At 53.1% G+C, this 19,716-nt stretch overlaps 1 protein-coding gene across 9 annotated transcripts in view; it reads right to left on the bottom strand.

Annotated features, from left to right (window-relative positions):
• The window catches only part of ZNF618 (zinc finger protein 618), a 43,383-nt gene that overhangs the window by 5,315 nt on the left and 18,352 nt on the right, over positions 1-19,716 (bottom strand). Inside the window, exons 2-12 of one of the 9 annotated variants that reach the window (XM_072985096.2) lie at positions 19,247-19,293; positions 16,506-16,777; positions 15,129-15,206; positions 13,799-13,837; positions 12,285-12,374; positions 10,631-10,735; positions 8,516-8,605; positions 5,356-5,550; positions 1,953-2,033; positions 1,355-1,432; positions 92-193 (exon numbers count right to left, since the gene is read on the bottom strand). In XM_072985096.2, the coding sequence (XP_072841197.2) occupies positions 92-193; positions 1,355-1,432; positions 1,953-2,033; positions 5,356-5,550; positions 8,516-8,605; positions 10,631-10,735; positions 12,285-12,374; positions 13,799-13,837; positions 15,129-15,206; positions 16,506-16,777; positions 19,247-19,293 (1,177 nt within the window). The remainder of the gene's footprint in view (positions 1-91; positions 194-1,354; positions 1,433-1,952; positions 2,034-5,355; positions 5,551-8,515; positions 8,606-10,630; positions 10,736-12,284; positions 12,375-13,798; positions 13,838-15,128; positions 15,207-16,505; positions 16,778-19,246; positions 19,294-19,716) is intronic. The other 8 variants (XM_072985097.2, XM_020809130.3, XM_020809131.3 and 5 more) reach the window with 8 other exon arrangements.

The raw sequence follows: 19,716 nt of genomic DNA, 5'->3' as shown, positions 1-19,716 counted from the left end.
TGTGATCAGGTGGGAAAGCCTTTTCCCCGGGGGAGGCGGCCACTCCTGCCTCGAGGGGGACCCCGCACGCCGGCGCTCACAAGGTACATACTGTTGTTGGTGTTGTTCCTTTGCGGCTGTGGTTTCCACTTCTCTTCCACCACTGCCGGAGGGGACCTGGGTTGGTTCGAGGCGATGCTGTTCTCGTTGTCGGCTGCAGGGTGTAAATCAGAACGCTTCAGAAGATGACAGGAGAAGCTTTCCATTGCAAAATACACTTTAGAGGGCATTTTACTGCACAGAGACAGAAGGGGGGAGCAGGCGTCCTCTACCGGGGTCTCAGGGCGCCCCCCATCACAGCCACAGCTTGCGGCACTGAAAAAATAACAGCCAGAGATCCTAGCCTTCTAAGTTCTGCCTCCATGACAGCAGAAAGCATGCAAGCTGGGCAGGATTTAGGGATCCAGTGGATCCCTAAATCTGAAACACAGAGATTGGAGGAATTGCTCTTTATCGCCACTTTAGAGGAAACAGACAAGGGGCTTCTCTCCTAATCCATGACAACTTTTCCCCTATTCCTCGGCTCACTCAAGGACCCGTCAGGCAGAGAAACTGCCGGGGAAAGGTCCGTCCGGCGGAACAGGGTCCTCTGTAATCTTAGTCTCTCTTTCCAAATGATCGGAATTTTTCCGTGTATAAAACAACCGTTTTTTCCTAAAATTGGAGGAAAAAAATTGAGGGTGGTTTTATACACGGACGCAAGAAAGCAAGCTTTGCAAAAAAGCTGCTTTCCCCCTATACTTTTGTTGCAAAAAGTGTAGGGGGGAAGCGATTCCTGCTTTGCCCCCAACACTTTTGATACAAAAAGCTGCTTTCCCCCCTAGACTTTTTTGCGAAGAACGTGGAGGGGGAAAGCAGGAATCAAAGCGCTTTGATCCCTGCCTTCCCCCTCCACTTTCTTGTAAGGAAAGAAATTTTGGGTGAGAAAACTGGTGGAGTCTTATGCATGGAAAAATACGGCAATGGCTCGAGGTCCCACTCATCTTCCCAGGGATTCTTCTCCCCCCTCCTTTGTGGCCATGATCCTCTGAACGGTCACCTCTAGTCTGCTTGCACACATCCGGGTGTGAAGCCCCTTTCTCCCGAAGGGCTGCGTGTTCCGGCTGCAAAAGGGCTGATCTGGCCTTGACAGGCCCCATCAAGTCACAGCGCGCAAGGTCCCACCAACTCCTCGGAAGCTGCCCCACCATTATGGCGCCCCTACACAGGAACAGCTCCCAGCCTAGGCCAGCTCCCAAGCCAACAGATCTGCGTCTCTGCGAGAGTTCCCTCTTGCTGCATTATTCCGGGAGGGTCCCCATCCCGCGGGCTTTACCTGCGTGGGACTGCATGTGCTCCAGGAGATTGTTGTAGAACTGGAATTGGATGCCACAGGCCCCACAGGTGTACGGCTCTGAAAGAGGCGGGCCGAGGAAGAGAGTCAGGGGTTTGCCCCTCCAACGGACACCCACACCGAGCAGAAAGAGGGAAAAGGAGCCAGAATATGTGTGTGTGTGAGAGAGAAAAGGACGGCGGGCGCTGCGATTCTCCACTGCTGGTTCAGCACGAAGACCATCCCAAGTTTATCCACGGATTAAACACTTACCTTATTTTGTTACCTCTTATAACCCACCACCCACTCTGGGAAATATTTGCAGACCAATGCCAAAGGAAAAAAAATATCACCGCAGAAACCTGGACACGGAGGGCAAACCTACACATCCGTGCCGGTTTGGCCTCATCAGCAGGAAGAAACGGCGAGGCCAACCAACGAGGCTGGAAGGGTCCCCCGAGAGGCTCAGGAAATACGAGCCACCGAGCATCCGCCATCAGGGTGCCCGAGGCCCTTTTTAAACACGGACATGGCCCTGCGTACGATATGCAGACGAGTGCGGCGCCGAACGGGCGCAACCACGAGAGACAGAGGAACTCACCGCTGGAGTTTTGGGAGCTGCTGTTGGTTTCTTCAAAGTTGTTTTGGACTTTGCTCTCCACGCGCCGACTGAAAGCACTTTCTGGGAACGGAAAAGGAAAGACACGGAGAAGATGCGAGTGAGGATCCGTCGTAGTGCTTCAGAAACAGACGTGGCAGAGGAGCCCGGTTTCTGAGGGACCCCTTCCCTTTGCTGGGGAACTTGGCAGAAGGAGGAAAAGGATCAGAGCCGCAGGGACACACAGCAGCCCAGCCCTCGTTTGGCTGGATTCTCGCCACAGTCAGACTGGCTGCTGTCAGCATCATCCCCACAGATCAGGGGAAACACAGCCATTCCCAGCTATTCCCCCTCCCCACCGCCGCCTGGCCTCCACCTCCTGAATCCTCGGATGCAGTGGAGGGGCTGCTTAGCCGTCCGAGCCAAATCCACTGGGTTTCAAGGCAAACCACGCTGGATGATGGACTTCCCTCCCCTCCCCTTCTTTCCTTTCCTTCCTTCATTCTATCCATTCATCCTCAACTTCCTTCTATCCTTCCGAGGATGGTAAAATGACTACCCAGCTTGCTGGGGGGGGCAATGTGTAGCCTGCATAATTAACTTATAAACTGCCCAGAGAGTACTTGAAGCACTATGGGGCGGTATATAAGCAGCACGCTTTGCTTTGCTTCCTTCCTTCCTTCTATCCATCACTGGCTCTTTCCTTCCTTCTTTCTTTTCCTTCCTTCCTTCCTTCCTTCCTTCCTTCCTTCCTTCCTTCCTTCCTTCCTTCCTTCCTTCCTTCCTTCCTTCCTTCCTTCCTTCCTTCCTTCCTTCCTTCCTTCCTTCCTTCCTTCTACCCATCATCAGCTCCTTCCTTCCTTCCATCTTTTCCTTCCTCTTATCTTTCCTTCCTTCCTTCCTCTTATCTTTTCCTTCCTTCCTTCCTATTTTTCCTTCCTTCCTCTTCTCTTTTCCTTCCTTCCTTCCTCTTATCTTTCCTTCCTTCCTCTTATCTTTCCTTCCTTCCTTCCTCTTATCTTTTCCTTCCTTCCTTCCTCTTATCTTTTCCTTCCTTCCTCTTATCTTTCCTTCCTTTCTTCCTTCCTCTTATCTTTTCCTTCCTCCCTCCCTCCATCCCTTCTATGCATCATCAACTCCTTCCTTCCTTATTTCCTTCCCCCCACCCCGAGGGACTTATTTCTCTCTGCCGTCCCATCTCCCCGCCCTGTCCTGTCCCCCCCATTCCAAAGCCCAGCCCATTTCCCCCTAGACCCACACTCCACGCGGGCCCTCTAAGCAGGGATCAGGGAATCAAAGGCCACCCGGCTGATGGTCCGAGACCCGCTGAAGCTTCCTGGCCCTTCCTCCCTCCTTCCCACCCCCAGGAGGGAGATGTTTCTCTGCAAGGAAGCCGAAGTCCTTCCTCCCACATTTCCACTGGCTGCTCGAGAGGGAGAGCCGGTGGAGAGGCCGGCCGGGGCTGTGGACCCTCACCCACGTTCACGACCGGACTCTCCCCCAGGCACCGGCCGGGATTGAAGCAAAGCGCAACATTACCGGGAAGAGCATCGGGGCTCATGGGAGGCATTTAACTGGTGCAACGGTTCCCCACCTTGGGTCCCCAAACTGTTCTTGGATGAAAAAACTCCCAGAAGCCTTCGCCACTCGCTGCGCTGGCTGGGATTTCTGGGAACTGTAGTCCTAGAACATCTGGAGACCCAACGGTCAGGAACCCCCGATCTAGATGCAAGGAAGGAGGGCTCAGACACTCCCACAGCCGGGCAGCCACGTTCTTGCTTCTCCTTTGTTACAAACCCGTTTTCAGAGGTTCTAGTCCTGGTGGGGGCAGATCTAGAAATGCAAAGCTGAGCCCTTCCCTTGCCTCCCCCCTCCTCTCCCCACAACACACACACACACACACACATGCCCCGCCCCACTGCAGACACTGGCCCATCGAGACAGCCTGGAGGCAGAACTTTTCCCAGCCAGGTGGAGAGATGCTCCCAAAGAAGAACTCCCATCAACACCTCTCATCACAGAATACACGGTTTTTCGGCATTCGGAGGAAAGGAAAGACCAACCTAGGTGCATTTTTTTGCCCTCCTTTTCCTGCAAGCCCTTCCGTCCACTCCCTGCTAATCTCCACCAAATACCGTATTTTTCCGTGTATAAGACGCCCCCATGTATAAGACGCCCCCACTTTTCTAACCCAAAATTAAGACATCTAAGTGGGTCTTAGCGAGTGTAGGGGGGAAAGGGATCAAAGTGCTGCAGGATTGCTTTGATCCCTGCTTTCCCCTCTCCTCAGCTTACTTCCGTGTATAAGACCCTTAATTTCTAGTCTAAAAATTTTAGACAAAAGTATAGTCTTATACACTGAAAAATGGTACCATCCACCGCAGAAGACCGAATGGCACACACTCAACAACCTCCCCCCCCCCCCCGCTTTAGCATGCAGACGGCCACCTTATCGAGTCCAGGGACAAAAAGTGAGCCTGAAGGGTGGGGGGTCCAGGCAAGGCTTCCTTATTTGTTTTAAATGCTGACTACAAGAATCAAATCAATATGTGTGTTGTTGTTTTTTCTGAAGTTAAGCCCTAGCCGTTAAGGTCCAGCAGAAAGGACGAGTTGACACCCTAGCTCGAGAATCGTCAAACGACAGCAAACGCCAAACAGACAGACATGGGCACAAGCGAAGATTAGAAAGTCGCCGCTGAGCGTCTGTTCGCCATCAGGGCAGTTCAGAGAAAGAGGAGCACAGGCTTGGCGGGGGGAAGTCCTGGGTTCAAGTCTCCTGTGAAGACGAGGAGACACTCTGGCCTCATACCCTGGAGAGCCGCAGGCTACCGCCGGCCAGCGTCAGCCTCCCTTGAACCGGAGGGACCAAGGATCCGGCCCCAACCTCCCCGGAAGCTAAATACTCAAAGGGGGAAAGTTAAATTTCTCTTCTTGAAAAAAATAAAACCCATTGAAAGGCTTCTTAGAATGTTCAAAATAGGTTGTGTCGAAAAATAAGCAGATCTGTGAAATGCCACAAAGCCTTGCTTCTCTTTTTCGGCAGGAATCGGCCATGCTCCGAAAGCCGGCGGTTTCATACTCCGGAAAAGAGCCAGGATTTCTCTTTTGGGTGGTGCTGGGGGGGCGCGCGGGTGAGAGGGGGCTTTTGTGAAAAACAGGGGTTTTCAGGTCCCTTTCTGAGGTCTGGGGAGTGGATGGATGGGTGGGCTATACAAGTCACACCATCTCCTCTTGGGGGGGCAGGCGGCCCCCGCTCCCTCATGGCCATGCCCAGCCACAGAGGGCAACACCCCCCTCCCAAAAGGCCGTGGGGCAAGCGCCCGCCCCTCTCGGGCACGGCAGGGCTCCACGGGGGGGGGGCGACGCAACTCGAGAACAAAAGAGGGTAGAAAGACGCGTTCGGTACCTGTGGTGGCCTTGCTTCCGGGGGATCCCGAATTTGGAGCGCGGAACGTCTGTGGCTGGGACGCCGGTGGGACACCGGAGGAGGGAGTGCGATGGAGGAGGGTGGAGCACCGGATTATGGAGGCCGCTGGCGTTTTTTTGCCCGACTGGCTCCCCTGGGTCTTCACAGCCACGAAGAGTGGAGATCGAGAGTACTCTGGATATACGAACACTCAAAACTAGTGCCGGGAGCAGACAAGTCAGTGAATCGGGGCCTCCGCCCTCTCTCACGCTCCCCCCACCTCTTCGGAAGCCGTGAACCCCCCGACTCGGGGGTCACCTCAATCCTGCGAAAGTCCCTCGCCGGCTCTACCGCGGCAGGGGAAAGGCCAGCTAGAAAACTCTCGCACTGGCCGGGGAACGCCGAGCGACCCTTCAAGGCGCAAGAGGGAACGCTTCCTACGTGGCGTGGAGAGGGCCTGATCCCTCTCTCGCTCTTCTCCCGTCCCTTGTGCCAAAGTTAAAAAAACATCTGTCTTGGAAGAGTAGACGTTGTCTAGAGGGGCGGGGGTAAAAAGCTAATAAATAAATAAATAAATAAAAGTGACTTGGATTTCTGATCCTCTTGCTAGGAAAAAGCGAGACGTAGGTGTTTCGCCCTTCCGGGGTTAATGCTTTTGAACTGCAAAACAGCCCAGGGGTGGGTCTCCCGAGAGAAGCCGTCTCCCCTCGACCCCCCTGGCCAAGATGGGGATAGGATTCTCCGCCAGCTGCTGTGACACATCTGGACACTTTGCCTCAAAAGAGGGAAAGCAAGCTTTTTTTCCCTCTCCTTCGGGGAAATCTCTTTCAAATCTATGCAGAGCTAACCAAGCTAATGCCATTTTTTCCATTCAGATGTCTTGAACTGGGCTAGTCTGATAAAGCCCCCCACCTTGACCTGTGCATCGTGCAGAGACAGAGGTGGAAAAAGAGCCTTAACATCATGATTCCATCATCTCTACCTCACATCTTCTAAAACGGCTGGAAAATTCTCATTGCCAAGTGTCGGGGACCCAGAGATATGCCCCAAACTATGATCTAGTTCTCATTTCTTTCTCCCTACTATTCTTTCCTGATATAGGGTGAGTAATTCAAGTGGGAGAGAGTTCCTCTGGTCCACAGGCTGTGCATTAAGCACGTCTCATGGAACGAGTGCTCACCCTTTTTATGGGGATCAGAAAGCCCTCACCAGTCACAGACTCTGTTTTTTTTTTACCTGCCCTGCGTGACTTATCAGCGTCCCCCCCCAGGAAATGAACATCAAGATAACAAACACAGAAAATAAAACATCTGAAAAGAATAAGCAACACCTTGTCGTTTTCCCTCCGTCCACGCACACATACAGTTTATAAGAACAAATGACCACAAACCAATGACAGGACAATAATAACCTGGCAGAGGTGTTTCTCTGTTAAAGCAGATGGGGGGGGGGACATCAACAGCTGATGGTCCAACTTTTTCTGAACTATAGGGATGACTGAGAACACCAGCCTTAAAAAGTGATTTTGGGAACCTCAGCTTGTGAGGGGCATTAAGAAGAAGCTGGTTCTAAGCTTCCCCCCTCCACACGCATTCCCTTTTTTGCAAAAATCTGTTCTGCTGGAGGAGGGGTGGCTAGCCTGGCCCCTTCCAAGCGTCTCCCTCATTCCATGTTCTGGGTCCAGCATTGACCAGCATCTGGCCTGCTTCCACCCACCACCACCCCCCGGCTGGCTTTTCTCTCCTCCCGAGAAGCGAAATCTGCACAGGGCACTGGATATCAAGCACCTCCCTCCCCTCGCGTCGGGGCTGCTCCCCGAAGAAACCAGACTGGGAGGAACTGGGAGACAGAAGACAACGTCTTCACACATGGGACGGACATCCCTGTGGGTCACGGACGGTCAAGGAGAGGGTTCTCAAAAGGGGATCGGACACCGTGGAAAGGGAAACCACCCCTAGCGCCAACACTGCCAGCCAGCCTCCCCGCCAGCCCCGCGGGCCAAACCCACAAAGAACGCAGCGATCCGGCCCAGAGACCAGTCCTTCGGGCCAAATCACCAGCCTTTGGGTTTTCATGGGAAGGACCCACCGCTGTTGTGTGGAGGGCCATTCCCGCCAACGCCAGGGGAGAATCCTTCCGCGCCCGGATCCCCTTTCTCCTGGCTTTGGATGCTGGTCTGGTTCCGGATATGATCCCAAGGATCGTGTCCAAGGCTGTGTGTGTGTGTGTGTTGATTTCCACAGCCCTTATGGGCAGGTCCCCCAAGAGTAAGAACCACGGACGGCGTCTGGGCAAGAGGGATTTAGCCAACGCACGTGCCCGAAGAGCACCGAACTGGGTGCATTTTGGAAAACATGGAAAGAGCGAAGCCTTTGGCGCGCTCTCCGAAAGCTCCAGCCCGGAGGGGGGTGGTGTCATCTCCACGGAAGCTGAGCTGTGGGACGCGGAGGACGGATCCACAAGGAAGGCCCTCTTCACACAACACCGTGGCGTTGGCTTCTATAGAAGGTGGTGGGCGGCAACGTCCCAAAAAAAGGACCGCCTTTCGGAAAAGGGCCAGATGGACGCGGGGGCTGAGGATCTGCGGCTCCGGCCTCCCCGGGCGGATGGCGTCTCGAGACATAAATGCCTCCCCCCTCAGAATCACAGAAATGTGATTCATTCACACACACTGGAATGGGTGCGTGTGTGTGTGAGAGAGAGACAGTGGTGGGGAGTAAGGGATCGGTCTCAGAATGGAGCAGCCCAAACACTGTATAGGACGTCCCTACTCTGCATCAGGCAAAGACCTCGGTGAATATTCTACCCTCACACCCACGAGACGTCCCACGGACACAAAACGCCTACCCTCTCGGCCGACGGCATGGATCCCTTTCCTACCTGTCCGTCCCCCCCCCTCCCCGAGCGCCTGGACCCCAGTGCACGCCAAACGCACAAGCAGAAAAGCAACAACCGGTAAACTCAAAGCTGCAGGAGAAAAAGCCAGAAGCTTCCTTCCGAAAGGGCCCTCTGCCTTTCCCAACCTCGGTCTCTACTGCAGGTTTCCATCGCTACGGTCAGTCCACCCCCCCCCAATAGGCAACTTTTGCCCCCCCCCCACCAAGAGACTGCCCCGGATGCCCCCCCCTCTCCACCACTGCTGGCTGTGCCATATACTCACTGATGGGGGCATGGAGGGCCACGTGCTCCTGGTAAGGAGTGTAGTATTTGTACTGTTTCCCGCAGAATTCACACGTGTAGTTGCCTGTTTCTGCAAAAGGGAACAAAAACACAATTTTGTGAGCGCTAAGGGCAAGAAGCCGGGTCACACACACACACACACCCATCCTCCTCCAGCTTCGCCTGGTCTTAGAACTTCCTTAGAGCAAGCCTGCCTGCTGAACCCGAGCACGGACTCAGCTAAAAATCCCTCTGAGGCCATCTAAAGGCCCAGGGATCTCCCTTGGGGGGCCAACCTGCCTGCCTCCCCTGGAAAAATGCGAAAGGGACATCTCCTTATAAAGCAGGGGGGACCCTTTAAGAACCTGGTCTGAGAAACCCCATTTCTCTGAGAGTCTGTACATGCGGTTTCTCCTCTACTAAGATAAATCAGGAAAGAAAATGTTGGGGGGGGGATTTTTATACACCCTAGGTTTTTTTAAAAAAGGGGAGACTTATAAAGCTCATCTTGTTCCACGTTCCTTTTAGTTATTTCTTAAAATTTATTTCTTGGATTTATATGTCACCCAATGGTGCAAACGCACTACGATGGGCGGCTTGACGACAAGATAAGATTCCTATTATTCCCCACTAAAAGGTGTCAAACTCCCCAACGCTGGAAGGAAAATCAGACTCGAGAAACTGGATCCCACGAAATCAAACGAGGGCCTTTCCTGCCAACTGACCAACTCTAAACAATCAACTCTTCGGAAGGATTTTTGGTGCTTTAATTTGTGGACTGGGGAAAAGGCCTGCGACGGCTCTGTCGGGTCTTAAAATATTTGTAAGTAACACCGTACAATAATGGCGAAGTAAAAGGTTTGAATTGGCTTGGCGATAATATCCAAACCGCATTGTGTCTGGCTGACCTCCCACCCCCATCCCCAGGCAAAATCCTTTTGTTTCTTTCAGCAAACTGGGAAACCCTTTTTTGAAATACCGTATTTTTCTGTGTATAAGACTATACTTTTGTCTAAAACCTTTCAAATAAAATTTGAGGGTAGTCTTATACACGGAAAGAAGCTGAGGAGAGAACAAAAACAAGTGGAGGGGAAAGCAGGGATCCAAGCGATCCTTTGATCCCTTTCTCCCTACACTTGCTAAGTCCCACTTAGATTTCATACTTTTGGGTTAGAAAAGTGGGGGGTGTCTTATACATGGGGGCGTCTTATACATGGAAAAATACGGTAGATTTTACAGGTACGTATAAAATAAAGCAGCACATCTGTTCACCAGCTTGGGTCACTAAATACAAAACACATACAAGATCCCGACTGGATGGAGGGCACCAAGGAAGCCTCGTCATCCGGAACCTCCCAGCCCCCCACCCCACCCCATAGGACACTCCCTCCCTTAAGGAAGGCTGCTCAGCCCCACTGCCCCTTTGAAGACGCTCTTAATTTCCTGCAGGGGCCACGGACTTCCCCCTCCCTGTATGGTCAGGGTGCAGCTGTGGCTTGATATATAGACTTCTCTACAGGGTGGGGAGATGTCCGCACCAGGGAGAGCTAGAAAGTTCCCACCGGAAGTCCAAGAGAATCCAGCTTCCCCTTGGGGGGGGTCACCGAGGCTGAACCAGCCTGGCTCGGCGGAGGGCAGGTCCCGATCCCTTTCCGCTTTGCTGTGCTCTCCTCTGTGGCTGCTATTACTGTCCGGTTCCTTGCGCGAGTATATTTCTCTGAAGACAACAGTGTAAGCAAGGGAGGGGGGACGGGAGAAACAGCTTTCCCCAATCTGCTACCAGCTGAAGGGCTGGAGATGGGCATTTTCAGCGGGCCACGCGTGTGCCCTATCACTGGGCAGAGAGCCTTGCTCAGGGGCGCATCATGTTTTGACCCCGCTGGCAATGGAGGGCAGCCTCCCATTCACACAGAGCTCTTCCCCCGCACCCTCCAGTCGCTCCCTCGGCCTTTTTCTGTCCCAGGAAATAAACTGCAGGGCGCTCGCTAAACCACTGCTTATAGATTTTCCCAAGCACACATCCAGCCTTTTGCTAATAAGGCTGACCCGGGAAGCTGGGCAGACACGCCCGAACCGGAAAACCCCACACTGTATACGTCGAAAGCGGGTTAATTACTTAAGTTGCAAACTCGGTAAGTCATACTTGGACCAATCTTCTGAAACGGCTCAGGTTCCTCTTCCTTCACTTCTTCCTTTGTGATCATGGCTTGGTCGTAGGGATCTGGGAGAGGAGAAAAGAGGGAAGCAGGAGAGAGATGAAGACACCCAACACCACCACCCCAGGATCATCCGGAAGGGAGGGCAATCCTGTGCCCAGGTCGGATCAACGGAAACCCACCCCCCTTGGAAGCCTCCCCGAGGATGCATCAAAGCTTCCCATCGCCGTTCGTGGGGGAGCAGGTAGAGAGATGGGGCAGGCTAGTCAGGATTATGCCCTCCCAGTGGCTACTTCTTTCTTGCGCCCCTGCCTCTTGGTTTTCCCCCTGCCCTCAGTGCCAAGGAAGGAACAAGGGAGGTGGGAAGGTTAATCCCCATCATCTTCCTCTTTGCCCCCCCCAACCCGCACTTAACCACAGTTTCAGATACGCCAACCATCTCCCCCCCCCCCAAAACTATCCCTGACCACCATTCAAAGAGAACCACAAGTTTTTTAAAAAACGAATAGGTTGTGCGGTATTAATGCAAGCCTTAATGAAATTGTTCCATTCTATGACAGCACAAGTCTAAACTGCAAACCTATCTGTCAAAGTAAGGGATTTAATATCAGCTTCTTTCAACATGTACTGCAGCGACGTCTGTTTGCAACTACATCAAAAAACGACGCCAAGATACAAGCTTAAATTCAAGTAAACTCTGAATGCTAACAAATGATGTAACATTTTTGTTATTGTTTTAAAGGTACAGTGGTGCCCCGCATAGTGACGATAATCCGTTCCGAAAAAATCATTGCTATCCGGATTCGTCGCTATGCGGGGCAAAAAAGCCCATAGGAATGCATTAAAACATGTTTAATGCGTTCTTATGGGCAAAAAACTCAGTTATGCAGAAATCCTCCATGCGGCCGCCATTTTCGCTGCCTGGTAAGTGAGGAATGGGCGTGAAAACACAGCAGGCGGCCACTTTTTTTACCCAGCGGCCATTTTGGAACCACCGATCAGTGTTCTAAAAACATCGCTATGCGAAAATCGGTAAGCGAAACAGCTTACCGATCATCACAAAGCGATGTTTTACCATTAGAAACATCGCAATGCGATCACTTTTGCATTCGCAAAAAACACATCGCTATGCAGATTCGTCGTTAAACGAATCGCTCGTTATGCGGGGCACCACTGTACACTGAATATAAATATTCTATCTAAAATGGTCTCTCTGAAGCTACATTACTAAACTTATAGTTTTGAAATTGCGGGCATAATCAAGTTATCCTCCCTCAATCCCACCGTCTGCTTCAAGCTCCTTTCAGCTTCCCGATACATTGAAAGAGCTCTGCGTGTTGCAGATTTTAAACGACCCTCTTCCAAACAGGCCATCTTCCAGGTGTCTCGGAAGACGCCTCTTGACAATCTTTCTCGTCAAGCCTAGTTTGAATGTTGGCTTGATCGAAACAAGCCGGGAACAACATGGTGGCTTGTGGCTTTGGCTGGTTTCACTAAGCCAGTATTCAAACCCAACCGTTTGAATATTCTCCTCCTCCGGAGAGTGGCGGTTCTCACCCAACCGTGCCAGGGCCAGGTGCGCCCCCCCTCCCTTGACCTCGAGACAACCCTCACCATCCACGGCGTGCAGGTCCCGGTGCTCCTGGAAACAACTGTAGTATTTGTACTTCTTCCCGCAAATATCGCAGGTGTACCGAAAATTGTCTGTCGGGAGAAGAAAGAGGGCAAGATTGGAGGACCGAAGCCGTCACATGACCGCGATGTCAATGGGGAACCTTACTAGGTATCTAAAACAGTGATTTAAAAGTACCTAACACATGTGTATATTTATTACTTCTCTCGCCCTAATTTTCAGCCCTTTTTCCTGTTATTTTAAGTCAGTCTGACTGGCTTTAACTGTTTTTATCTTGCTATGGTTGATGAGTGGTGCAATAAATACAATGGTGACTTGCTAGACGATGATAATCCGTTCCACTAAAATCGCTGTTTAGCGAAATCATCGTCTAGCGAAAAGCAAATAGTCATCTAGCAAAAATCGGTTTGCGAAGCAGGGACCAAACATTGTCCAGCGAAATTCCCCCATAGGAATCCGTGGGTCTGTCTCCCTTCCCATTTTATCCTCATGGCCACCGGGGCCATCCTGACCGGTAAGCCAGGTTGAGAGAAGGACGGGCCCAAGAGGGTGCTTGAACCCGGGTTCCCTCGCTCTTAACTCTGACACAGTAAAACCTATGGACTATTTTGTTTTGGTTCCAGCTCTTTTTATTTGGGAATTCATGGAAAGGCAGAAGAGGCATCAATTTCAAGCCAAATGATAAGTGAGCAAGGAGAGCGAGTGAGAGAGAGAGAGAGAGAGAGAGAGAAAGAGGGCATGGGGGGGGGGGCAAAACCAGGAAACGAGGGTGTGCTTAGCCAACGCTGGGACAGAGGACAGGGCTTAACCCTCTTTCTTTACAACATACCGGGATAACCCTGTTTGGGACAGAAAAGGAAGTGTTTTACTGGGAAAAGGGTGGGAAAAAAGGAGTGCCACTAAAAAAAATCAGATGTGGGTTTTTTGGATGTTGTTTTTAGGCGGTCCTTTGCCATGGAAGAGCCCGGATGGGAAAAACAGCACCCTGGGGATGGCAGAGAGGGCATCGGGCAGGCCTGCCCGGAAAGAGGGTTTAAAAGAGGTGGCCACAACCCTGCGTCCACTGCTTACAAGCCCTATAGAGGCATGCATTGGCACAGCCCGGGCCACGGGAGGTGGGGTGTGTGGGAGCAGGAAGAGGTTTGGCCCTTCCCCTGCCAGCATTGGGCACCCACCCACCCACCGACCCTCCCACCCACCGCCTGTTCGCATCCACCGAAAGCCAGGCTCTCCTTTCCAGATGAGCGACAAGCAGCTGCTGGAAAACTCCCTCTGGATCGGGAAAAGCCAACCCTCTTCCAGCCTGCATGCTTAGGCTCGTTGTCCTGGAGGTTGGCCGTGGGTCTTGTCAGGCCCACCGCCCCCTAGGCTAACTGGCCGCGGGAGCCCTCTGGGGCCCTCCCCTTCCGCCGGGGACTCGGCCGTGGCCCGGATCCACCACCCCTGATCCTCCTCCCCTTGCGGAGTTACAGGAAAGGGTGTTGACGGTACTTACTGCCTTGGGAGGCTCCTTCGCCCGACGCAGCTTCCGTGTCTACGCAGAGAGAAAGCCTCACTTTAGAAAATGGCCACGGAAAGTCTAGACAGCGCGCCGTGACGCCTAGACGCCCCCCACGCCCTGGCCTGTATTCCCATGGGGGGTGGCCTGGGTTGGCCGGGTCCCCTTCCCCGAGGCAAGGCTAAACTTCTTTTGCCTGCGGTTTTGCCCAGAGGACGTGGCTTGCCTAAGGGTCACGAGTCGCCTGGAGGGAGAAATCCCGCAGCCATGGGGCAGATCCTACCTCACCCCCCCCCCACCCAAGAAGAACAGAGTCCCCAGACATGATGACGAAAGGTCCTTAAGCAGAGCTGCGTTTGCACGGCAATTCCAGTGAGCTCCAGAAAACCAGGGGGACCACGGACTGTTATTTTGGGCCCCCTAAGAACCTCCGCTTTCTCCTTCTCTTTGAGAAGGCTTCTCAGCCTTCCTGTAGCCAAAGGCGGTTTGAAGGGTCGGGCCACCTGACTTGACAGCTTTCCCGAGCCGGAGAAGCAGTCGGTGGCTGGACTTGATCTCCTCCTGCGAGGAGCGCAGGCCGAGTGAAAACCGGCGGCAGAAAGGCGCTTATCGTGGCCCTCTTTGGGACCCCCTGCTCTTCCCTACGGGGCCGTAAATGGAGCAATAAGGGCTGCCCTGCCTGGCACGTGGCATGTGACCTCCCCAAGGGAAGCTGGCACCAGCAGAGGACCGTGTGCCACCTCCACCAGCTTTGCCCACAGAAGCGTGGCCCGCGTTTCTCTCGACGCCAGCCCTCCGCCTGATAAAGGGGCTGCAGGCAGGGCAGAATAGCGGGTGGGTTTTTCATTTCAAAGGGGGAAAAGGGAAGAACGGGTCTAATTGGGTTTTCTGTCTTTGCCACCCGGGGTGGAACTCAACCCCTCTGGCCTCAGGCTCGGTGGCATGGCCACGCTCCCTTGACCACCGCCACGAAATACAGGCCACGGGATTTTCCTTAAAAGCTCAGCTTTGTCTCTCTCTGTCCCCCTTTTGTCATATTTGTTTAGAAACCAGCTTGGAAAAAAACAACACTCTTGTCGCACTCAAAAGCTTGCTCACTGATAGAAACAGGTTTAGAAGTACAGAGGGTGCCACCTTTTTAGGGCAAGGGGGGGAGTGTAGCTGGGGGGGAACGTGTTGGGACAAGGAGCACCAGGGCCCTGATTCAGGACAAAGTCTGCTCCCCCAAAAAGCACCTACATCGACGCAGCCTCGGGGGGGAAATGTCACTTTCACAGACTGGGCTCCCAAGCGGTCACAGCTGGAAAAACGAGAGGGCCGGGATTACCTCGGTGAGCGCGAACGTGGGTCTGGAAACAGTTGTAGTATTTATATTTCTTCCCGCAGATCCCGCATTCATAAGATCCTGGAAGGGGGGGAGAGAAAAGGGGGGGGAAACCCACAGAGATTAGACACAAGCGATGCTTCTGCTTGGATAGGATGCTCCTTTTGAAACACCGGGAGTGGGGCTGGGTCGCAGGCCTCTTGAGAAAACGCAGAACAAACACTCTCCCTTCCCGGGGGATGGACAACAAGACCCATTTTCCCCGGAAGCCATTTCTGGGCAGAAGCCCTCTTGCTCAAATGTTCCACCGAATCCGGAACGGCAGGGAAACACCTTTTGCGCATGACTCTAGAGGGTAGATCTCGGGATTACAGTTTTAAAAAAACCAAACGAAACCGTCGATCATCCACAGATCAATCCTGAAGTGGACCAACCTCAGCTGGGAAAGAGGATTCCTGGAATTTCTTTGATTTTTGTGAGGGTTTAATTCTCCCCCCCCCCTACACACACCCCAAATTTATCTTTTTAAAAACCATTCAAAGCATTCTTTCCCATGATTCTTATTCGGCTAAAGCAGGGCTGGGGAAACAGCATCCTGCTAAAAGATGATCAAAACATGGAAAGCATCCAACCCCGTGGGGCAACCCCCCTTATTCCTGCCACCCCACATCGGCAAGCGGGAAAGCATCGTGGCGCTGTTTGCGACTGTCTAGGCTCGAGTATTAAAAATCCAGAGAGACGCTGAAAGACTCGCCCAAATTAGGATCTTTTTCTGGGTCTGACCATCGTCTACACTTTTTCTTGGAGAGGGGAGGAGAAAAGGAGGTTCACGGAAGCTGAAGTGAAGGACGCAGAGAGCAGGGTATTTGTAGGAATGAATGAATGAATGAATGAATGAATGAATGAATGAATGAATGAAGGAAGGAAGGAAGGAAGGAAGGAAGGAAGGAAGGAAGGAAGGAAGGAAGGAAGGAAGGAAGGAAGGAAGGAAGGAAGGAAGGAAGGTGATGATGAACAGGAGGAAGGAAGGAAGGAAGGAAGGAAGGAAGGAAGGAAGGAAGGAAGGAAGGAAGGAAGGAAGGAAGGAAGGAAGGAAGGAAGGAAGGAAGGAAGGAAGGAAGGAAGGAAGGAAGGAAGGAAGGAAGGAAGGAAGGAAGGTGATGATGAACAGGAGGAAGGAAGGAAGGAAGGAAGGAAGGAAGGAAGGAAGGAAGGAAGGAAGGAAGGAAGGAAGGAAGGAAGGAAGGAAGGAAGGAAGGAAGGAAGGAAGGAAGGAAGGAAGGAGGCATCACCCTCCACCCACCCGCACGCTGGCCTGGAGATGCCGGAGCCCTGTTCCCTCTCCTCTTGAGAAAAACGTTACGCCCGTCGGCCACAGACCTAGCTTACCGAGCGTCTGCTGGTTGCGAACCCCGCCGATCACCACGCAGATTTCCGCCGGCACCTCTCCCGCCCCGCCGTCCTTCGGCGTCTTCTTCCCGTCTTTGGGGTCGTCCTGCCAGACCACCTCCTGGATGTAGTCGTCCGGGATCTCTGTCTTGACTTTCACCTCCGCCATGGTGGTGGCCGTCTTCTCGCTCGGCGAGGACTGCGAGGCGGCGGAGTCCGACTCTTCCGCCTTCATGCTCTTCTGAGCCCTCTTCAGGCGCTCCCTGGGGAGGGGATGGGGGGGAAGGAGCAAAGAGAAGCAAAAATGTGCCCCGTCAAACCCACATCGTTTTCACCAACACTCGGATCATCGCCGTTCTACCGCCGTGAACAGAACTTTAACGAAGAGGCAAAAGAAAAGTCAAATCAAATCATGCCACCCCCATTGACATTTCCCACCTAGGACTGCCATGGTGGCGCTCTGATACGGGGGGGCTTCCTTGCAGGAATTTCCTAGCCAGCCTTGAAGATGTTCTGGTGGGGGGGGCATTCCTCCTTTCCCCCCTTCAGAGCAGGCGTTGTGGGACCACACAAAGGGATCAGGGATCAGCTTGGGGGCAAGAATGCTGGGGACCCTTTCCTGCCGCTATCACCACATTTTCTTAGGGAATTTGCAACGGAGGGAGGTCCCTGACCCACTGCACGTCTCTTAAGAAGGATGTCCCTATTGGGTGAGGCCACACAAAACCGGCGAGGTTTCAAAACCGAGTTCCTAAGAGTGACCGGGTGGATCCGAGGACCGCCACCAGGGTCAGCCCTGACCGCCAGCGCCTCTGGATCCCGAATGCCCGACGCTCCCTGCTTCTTCTTGAGCCCTGATTGGAATGGCACGGATGTTCGTACGAACTAAGCATCGAAAAGCGGACGGCCTTTGGACAGAAGGGAAGCGAAACGGGTCCTGGAGGCAAGCGGGCAGAGTCCAAAATGAAAGCCGTAAGGCAGGAGAAAGGAAAGGGAGGGAGGCTCTCTTCTGGGGCGGGGGTGTCGATCGATCGAGGGAGACGGGAAAGAAGGACAGGTCTGATGGAGGTCTCAGAGAGTCAGACTGCGCTTCTTCCCCACTCCACAGCGGGGAAGCACCCACAGCCAGCAAAGGGCAAACCCTCAGCCCCACTATCCCCCCCCCCACTACAAGATCCTAGGGAGAGACCCCAGAGATGGGAAAGACCACGGACTTCTATCCAAGAGGCGAGAAGCTCTCGAGACTTAAGAGAAAGACTGATTTCCTTGCTCTCTGACCGAAACCGTTTTACACCCGCTGCAAGGTGAGGTCTGTGAAATGATTCGGAATGTTTCTTCTGTCCGATAAATCCACACTTTGCCTGCGGGTTGGAGCAGAGAGGGAAGGAAGGACGCCTCAAGCCAAGGAAAGTCTTCGAGGGAGTTTATTGTCGCGTTTCACCTCCCCAGAATAACGTTTCTCCGCTATTCTTTGTCAGTGGCTTTTATGAAACCGGAAGGGGGCTGAGCCCACACACACACATACACACACACCCTCAACTTTGTGGTTCAGCATCCTTCGCAACGAGGGAACCCCGACAGGAATGAAACAGCCCTGCCTTGTCTCTGAGAAAAAGCCCGTCGGAATCAGGAATGCATTATTGGGTGGATCTGCCTTTCCCTGCTCAGCCACGCCATCACCTTGCAAGGGGCCGTGCGTGGACCAAACCAGTCCGGCACGGAGGAAGGTGGCCGAGAGGAACTCTGCCCGGAGAGACGGGGGAGCCACCACAACCAGCCCACGGGATGGGGATGTGGGGCAGCTGTTTCTGCACCCCAAAGCCAGCTGTGGCACCTCTGCGGTGGAACGGATTCGGTCTGCTCCTTCCAGCTCTTTCTTCCCACGTGGCCCTCTGGCTCACACCTCCCAGGTCGTAAAGGCGACCCGGCCTCTCCAACCCCACGGCGCAAGAATCACCCTCCTCGGCCCTCGCCAGGCGTTCCCCTGGATGCCTCGCAGAGCGAGAGAGACCAACGGAAGGGAAGGAATGGATCACATGCCGACATCTGGAGCTGGCAGCTTTCCAAGGCAGAGAGCGCTACATTCCATGAATAATGAAACAAGGGACTAAAAGCTGTTTAAAAACACACACTCCTCTTTTATGGAGAAGAAGCAGCAGTTGGGGCGGCGGGGGGGGGGCGCGCGCGCGGGGAGGGACCCAATTATAAGAGAACGTTTCTTCCAGCTAGGAATAATTTGTCATGCAATTCTTGGAAGACAAGAGCGCAACAGAAGCAAAACACGCACGCACACGCACATCACCCTCCTTGCTTGATGATTGTATGACGGTTTTATGTAAACTGGAAGGCAGAGCTGGAAAGGGGGGGGGGAGAATCCTTTATTGTAGCATCGCATTTCCGGAGAAATTTGCATGCCAAGAGATTTATTTTGTCGCTCGGCTGGCTCACAAGATCGGGCATGGGGACCAAACCACTTAATTCTCCTTAAAACAAGCCCGACCAACGGGGCCAAAACTGAAATCATCGGAGGGGAGGGAAGAAGGCCAGATTTAACACGACCCCCAGATTTATAAAAGCTCATTCTGCCTGGGGGGGGCGCGATTCAGCTTTGTTCCTTGTTTAAATAAATGAACATTTCCAGTGGATTTGTTACGAAACGGTACAGTGGGTGCGCACCCCGATGCAACGGCCAGGTAGTTCCCGCCGCGGATGAATGGCGTCCGGCCACCTACCTGCCCACGGACGCTCTTGTCCCGATGCTGCCACTGCTGCCTTCAGTCTGGGGGGGGTGGGAAAAAAAAGAGAAAGACAGAGAACGGTCAGATTCTTTGAGAGTTGGGAGCTTTTCCTTCTTCTCAAACCAAACATATTTTTTAAAATTTTTTTCGGAAGGCACAAAAGTAATTAAGGCAGGAGACAAAATCAGCGGCTATTTCCTTGAAACAGCAGATCCGCTTTTCCACGAGGGACGCATTTTCTACCCTAGGGAGAAACCCCACGTGCGGGATTTCTTTTGAAACAGAGCAGGGGTCACTCCCGTCGTTCTTAAGGCTAAGGAGCGAAAGACAGGGAATGACAGACTCGTGGTCTCCCGGCGTGGGGGGGGGATGTTTTTCGCAAGATCTCCGTGGCTTAGGGGGCGCACGCCCCCTTTCCACCCCCCTGAATTGTCACCAAAAGGAAAAGAGAGTCTCTTCTGGAA

Source organism: Pogona vitticeps, chromosome ZW-PAR (genome assembly GCF_051106095.1).
Source record: "Pogona vitticeps strain Pit_001003342236 chromosome ZW-PAR, PviZW2.1, whole genome shotgun sequence".
NCBI lineage: Eukaryota > Metazoa > Chordata > Lepidosauria > Squamata > Agamidae > Pogona > Pogona vitticeps.
This window is presented reverse-complemented; position numbering and strand designations above follow the sequence as displayed.